Source organism: Propithecus coquereli, unplaced genomic scaffold (genome assembly GCF_000956105.1).
Source record: "Propithecus coquereli isolate 6110/MARCELLA unplaced genomic scaffold, Pcoq_1.0 Scaffold66, whole genome shotgun sequence".
NCBI lineage: Eukaryota > Metazoa > Chordata > Mammalia > Primates > Indriidae > Propithecus > Propithecus coquereli.
Window position 1 is genome coordinate 4,079,564 of NW_012152618.1, and position 6,495 is coordinate 4,086,058.

A 6,495-nucleotide genomic window follows, 5' to 3' on the forward strand; every position below is an offset into this window, starting at 1 on the left:
ACTGGAGGACCCTACAATTCACCCCCGTGACTGGCTTCTCTTCTATGATGTTCCCTGAGCCTACAGGAAAGGGTGGGATCACATCCAAGGTCTTTTTCCCCAAGTTTATGAAACACTGCAAACAAAACCCACACCAGCAGTAAATACAAGTGCACATGTCAAAACTGCAAGGGGATTTGGGTCTAGGTTCGGTTGCTGGTCGCACAAAGATCCAATTATTGACACGAGGATTGCCAAGGAAGAAAGGAATTTTTAATATGGCAGATGTCTTGCCAGGAGGATGGGAAAAGCTGCCTCAAATTTGTCTCTTGGACTAATGGAGATCATAGGCTTGGGGCAGGTGGACAAGGGAGATGGGTGAATCCTGGCAGCACGAAGATTCTGGGGCCTTCAGAATCTCAACTCCTTTGTCTTGTAGAAAATCCATCATTTCAGGATGGGTGTGGTGGCTCAGCCTCTAATTCCAGTACCCTGGCAGGTTGAGGCAGGAGGATCGCTTGAGGCTAGGAATCCATCATTTCTGGGAAACAAAGGGTCAAGTAGTTAAGGGAGAGGATGATTAAAAAACATATAGGGCATCACGGAGCTGGTTACAATGTGACAAAACCTAAAATCACAATTCCTAAAAGGCTTACTAGCAGAGCTTTCCACCAAGGAAAATAAGAACCAGCCTAAGGGAGAGAAGCATAGGGAGAGAGGTCTGAGAGGGTCCCAAACTTGAAACTTAAGTCGTTCACCTGATACTTAGGAAAGATCACCTCAGCACGTTAGCACATGCATGTGTAACTGCACAGAGTATTGCCAACCTGGGAGGCTCACCCCAAACTTTAGTATCCAGGGTTTTATATGGGGGTTTCATTATGCAGTCCACGTGGTTGAATCTCTAGCCCCTCTCCCCATCCCAGAGGTAGGGCTGATACCACCTTTATCAAAGCACCAATCCTCAAATCACATGCCAACTCAGGTATGGCCAGGCCTCATCCTGAGTCATTTTAGCATTAAGTGCCAGGGCCCACCATAACAATGCCATCCCTATCACTCGGGACATTCAAGGGTTTAGAGCTCCCAGGAACCAGGGACAAAGGCCAACCAAAATTGTTTAATACAGAAGCCTGCACTTGACTTACGATACCCCTCACCAACTTACACTTGCCTGTTCAATGTCTGCTTTTTGTCCACAGTTTTCCTTTTGAAATATTTTAAACTACATATGTAATGTTTTCCGGTGGCTTTAAAACAATTCACGTTTTCTATTTTTTTCTTCAATTTCGTGTATAGGTTTTATCTTTTTCAAGGAATTGCTCCAATTTTTTCCACGCATAAAATGAAACTATATCGTAATAGTCTTTTGAAATCTAATCGCTGTGTACAATGGATCGCAACTGAACTTGAAAAGCAAGTGCAGTTTAATTCATACAAGTCACAGGCTGCCTGTGTTACACAAGAAGACGATGCCTTCATCGCCAGCGACCCTCCATCTTTCGCAAGGCAAGGCTGTCCACTAGTCTTTTGAGTACGTGCACGACGGCAGCGCGCCCGGCTTGTCACATCACACTCGGCGGCTTTGCAGGCAGTGCCTGATCCCTCCCAAAATCCAGACACCAGCGCGTTTACGCGCCCGCAGCCTGTAAGCGATGGCGACAAGGCCCGCTGCGCAGGCGCAGAAGCGGCGCGGGCGCCTCTGCTCAGGCACTAACGCGGTAGACCTCGGGGACCTCGGAGGGCCGTGACCGGAAGTGGCGTGCGCTCGGCCTGTCGGAGTCCCAGGGTGGCGGGTGTCGGGGACTGAGCGGCGTTGTCCGCTCTCAGGGTTCGCGGCCAACCACTCCTTCGCTGTTCCCGCCGCCGCCGTCTACACCCCGTGTTCTAGAGAGAAAGAGAAGATGGTGGGCCGGAACAGCGCCATCGCCGCCGGTGTATGCGGGGCCCTTTTCATCGGGTATTGCATTTACTTCGACCGCAAGAGACGGAGTGACCCCAACTTCAAGAACAGGCTTCGAGAACGTGAGTGGGTCTCCTCGCCCCAGGGCCTGCCGCCCGCTGCCTCCCGCCGCCGCCCTCCACGGAGTGGGGTGGGGTCCTTGTCGCCCACCCTGCCTGCGGGGAGCACGTGGGCGGCCGCGTGGTGCGGCCGGAAGAAGGGATGGCGCTGGCTGCGCTGCTCCCGGGCCCCGGGGACTCTGGTGCCCCACAGGATTCCCTCCATTTTGGTGGAAGGATTTTCCCATTTTCTTTCCTCCAAACACTTTTGCCGTGTAAATGCACTCTATTTGTTTGTTATAATTTAGGGTGTGTGTATCGGGGAGGTTGCCTTTTTTTTGTTGTTCATTCACCTTTTTAAACCTCTATTGTTAACTCAAAAGTCGTGCTTTTTGTATTTGACGAATTTTACCCTGAGACTAAATCCGCATACCCAATGCGGTATCTATTGCATTCTTAAACCCTCTTGGTTGCTTCGCTCTAAACGCTTCCAAGATACGAGTGAATGCTATAGAGATTGCAGGGGCGTCCAAAGGGCTGCGCTTCTCCTGTGGCTCAGTCTTATTTCATACCTGCGACATCTTTTAAAAGAGGTTTACCAGAAGGAAGTCGTGTCACCAAAACCATTGTGATCCGCTTTGAATCTGCATTTGCAACAACAGAAGAGCCAATTTGTTGCAGTAAGATATATTTTTGTAACTTATCTATAAGGTTGCTCAGCCGAAACAGTTTCCGAAGTTGAAATTGATAAGTAAGTTATTAAAGCCCGAGAAGTACAAAGAAGTGATTATTTACTCAAGTAATAATGAATACTATTTAATTAAGCTATATTAAGTCATTTCAGGTGTTCGATAGCCACATATGGGTAGTGACTACTGTACTGGATGGCGCTGAGCTTAGCTTTTACAATATGACATCTAGTTATATCTCTCTTGTGTTCTAGAAGGGAAGGGATGTAGACATAATTTGTTTTATTTTTGGTCAGGCAGACGAATAGAAAGACTGCTGTTTTGGATTCAGACACTGGGTTTCCAGGCCCAGGTTGGTCACTGGTTAGGTTAGCAGAATAACTTTGGGCTTTCCGAATCCTAAATTCCTTAGCTTTAAAATCAGGCAATGCCACCTGCTTATTGTTGGGTTTGTAAAGATTAAGTAAGATGTTTGAAGTGCCCACCATGATTCCTGACATAAGGAATGCCCCTCCATAAATGCTGGCAGTAAGTGTAACTATTGGAATTTAGGTCATTTTCCTGTAGTTTCAAATATGGGTGGCAACTGGGGGTGTTGGTGCAGATGCAGAGTTCTGTAAAGAGTGGATTAACCAAATTTTCCATTGGAAGCCTTGAAAGACTGTTGAACACGTTGAGAAAACTAATTTTTTTGGTTGACAGAATCGTTAAGAGCTATCATTTTAGGCAAACTGAGGAACGTTATTTTGAAATTTTTTTTTACATCACTTGGAATCCAAAAATTTTTTTTCTAGGTTTAGCAATAACTTAATGATTCAAATGAATTACTAGCTGCAGCAGTAACCCTTGGGTAAACCACTTCAAGCTTTAGTTTTTCTTTTTTGTAAAATGGTATAGTAAGTGTAGAGTTTAGTTTTGTTCCTGACGTGGTAATTAATAAATAATAGGGATTTTTTTTTTATGAATAGAATTACTTTGATATTTTATTCAGGAAGTATGACTTTTATTTAGAGTAATTTTGCAGTCTGTTTAAAGGTAATTGCATAATGGCCAGATTTTAACAGCTTAAGGATATTTTGCATTTGTGGAATGAAATTGATTTCAGTTCAGTTAATTTTGAGTTTTTCTAGTCTAATTTCCTGTAGAATATTTACATCTGCAGTAAAAGGGCAGTTTCTCAATTCAGTTATTTAGCTTGTTTGCTTTCTTGATTTTTTTTTTTTAAAGGAAAGGAGGCTTATGGTGTTGAAGGTTTGAGGTTAAATCTGGGATGCTAATGTATTCAGACTTTTTTTGTCTCCTGTTAGCAAGACTAGAGATTATCAGGACTCTTAGAGCATACTTCTTACCAACCTAAATAATCATTAATAAATGAAATTTAACCTCCAAGTATAGTGCCAGCTACAGGAGTGCTTCACTTATAATAGTACCAGTTAAAATGATACATCACTTAAAAATACATTAAGTAAGCATCCTATTTAAATGAATGCTTTAAAAATGATTTCAGTCTGGGACTTTTGTAAGCTCATGTTATATATGTAATTTTTAAAGTAGACATACCCAGTAGCATTTGGAACTGATAATCTATTAATAGCAAATATTGAGTCAGGGCTTGATTTGGCTGATTGAATGTGTAACTTCTTCTTGGCTTTTTATTTTTCATTTTATTTATTTATTTTAGAGACAGAATCTTGCCCTTTCTCCCTGGCTAGAGTGCAGTGGCTCTCATCAGAGCTCACTGCACCCTCAAACTACTGGGCTCAAGTGATCCTCCTGCCTCAGCCTCCCAAGTAGCTAGGACTATAGGCATGCACCACCACACCCTACTAATTTTTCTGTTTTTTGTAGAGACAAGTCTCCTTATGTTGCTCAAGCTTTCCTCTTTCCTTGGCTTCCCAAAATGCTAGGGTTACAGGCATGAAGTGCCTGTTTTTTTTTGAGATGTCTCAACTCCGTCGTCCAGGTTGGAGTGCAGTGGCACAATCATAATTAACTGCAGCCTCTAACTTCTGGGCTCAAGCGAGCCTCCCATCTCCGCCTCCCAGAGTGCTGCCATCACACCGGGCCTTGGTTTTTTTAGTCAATTACTATCTGTCCCTTTACCACAGAGATACTATATTATACTATATCTGAAAATAATATACCAAGTTAATTGTCCTGTGAAACTAAAGCCAGAATTTTAATGTTATTGCTAAAAATGTAAAGCAACTAGGTCATCTTAAAATTTGATAACTACATCAGTCAGTTGTATTCTATGACAATCACACACTTCTCCCTTCCCTATTGAATAAAATCTTTTAAGATTGGATAGTAATGGAAAGTAAGTTTCACTCTACTGGGTTTAATTGTCATTTTTGTCATTTTCCCTAAATTCTGGTTTACAGATTATATTTCTCAGTGTTGATTTACAAATTCGGCTTGTTCATTTCTTCTGTGCCTTTTATTTTGACCTCTTACTGGTTGTGACCTTGGTAAATCTTCTCATCTGTAAAATGGTGATAATAGTATGTGTGATTGTGAAGATTAAATAAGCTAATTAATAAACATTTAGAATAGTGTCTGGCATGTGGCATCTAAAACTTGAGTGCTTACCCTTAACATCCAGGTGTTCTTTGTCTTCATGTCCATTTCCTCTATGAAGTCTTCATTTCTCTCTTCTAGACTTACTACTCTCCTTCCGGTACAGGTTCCAGTCTGTACCATGATATTTAGGAATTAGGTAATGTCATCTTGTATCATTCATTATTTTTTGTCTCGAGGTGAAAACCCTTTAGCAAATTGAGGGTAGAATTATATTCTGTGTTCTGTTTCCCCACAGTTGTGCAGTGATGAACACTTAGGCAAGGCAGTTCGTTAGAAAAATTGACAGTCTTCAAATTAATATGTAAGATCAGCTTTAGCCTGTGTTTTTCTGTTGAAACTGCTAGAATTGTATTTAAGCGTTAGAGTGTTAGCACTTCGTGTATCATGGAGGACTAGAGTTGACATTGGATACTAAGTGGTTAAATCTGGTTTGTAAGAGTAGAATAAGAAAAGAGGGTACCCTGGCCATAGTGAGTTAACCATCTGTCTAGAGTTAGGCAAACAGGTCACTTTAGTCATGCCTTGAGTCTTGGATTTGTAGGCTGCTTTAAGGTTTTCAGAAAACATTTGCTGCTTTTATGGCTTTTGTTTCTCATAGTAGGTCCTATACGTTTAGGTAGGCTTTATCTTTGGAAGAGATTTACTTGCCTAAGGTCACCTGGCTAATAGTAGTAAAGCCTTACCTTTTCTCTAGATTACTTATAATACCTAATACAATATAAATGCTGTGTAAATAGTTGTTGTATTGTTTTTATTTGTATTTTTTACTGTTTTTTTTTCCTGAGTATTTTCAGTTGATGTTAGTTGAATCCCAGGGTCCAGAAGGCTGACTGTATTTAGTATAGCACAGCTCCTTGACTGAAGGAACTGTCTCAATTCCCAGTGCTTACGTGGCACATAGTATGAACCAGGAACTGTCAAAATACTTTACGCATACTAACTCATTTAATCCTCAGAATAGCTCTGTGAAGCAGGTACTATTCTTAGACCAATTTTATGAGGAAAGTGAGGGCCAGGTTAACATAACTTGCCCACATATACTGCCAAAAAGTGGAAGAGCCAGGACGCATACAAGGCAGTTGAGCACAAAGCTTTGTGCTTACTGTGTGCCAACACCCTTTCACGTGGGGTGTACCATTAAAGAGCGGAGAGTTGACTGGTGATTAGGGTTGTAAACAACATCTCTCACTCCTGAGATTTTTAGTATTGCTTGGTTTCATATTAAAAACAAGTCAAGGGCCGG

General features: G+C 41.9%; 1 protein-coding gene across 1 annotated transcript in view; it reads left to right on the forward strand.

The window, feature by feature from the left end:
- Positions 1-1,734: 1,734 nt before the first annotated feature.
- The window catches only part of TOMM20 (translocase of outer mitochondrial membrane 20 homolog (yeast)), a 14,002-nt gene continuing 9,241 nt past the window's right edge, over positions 1,735-6,495 (forward strand). The window contains exon 1 of the mRNA XM_012660346.1: positions 1,735-2,004. Coding sequence (XP_012515800.1) covers positions 1,884-2,004 — 121 coding nt within the window. The 5' untranslated portion in view covers positions 1,735-1,883. The remainder of the gene's footprint in view (positions 2,005-6,495) is intronic.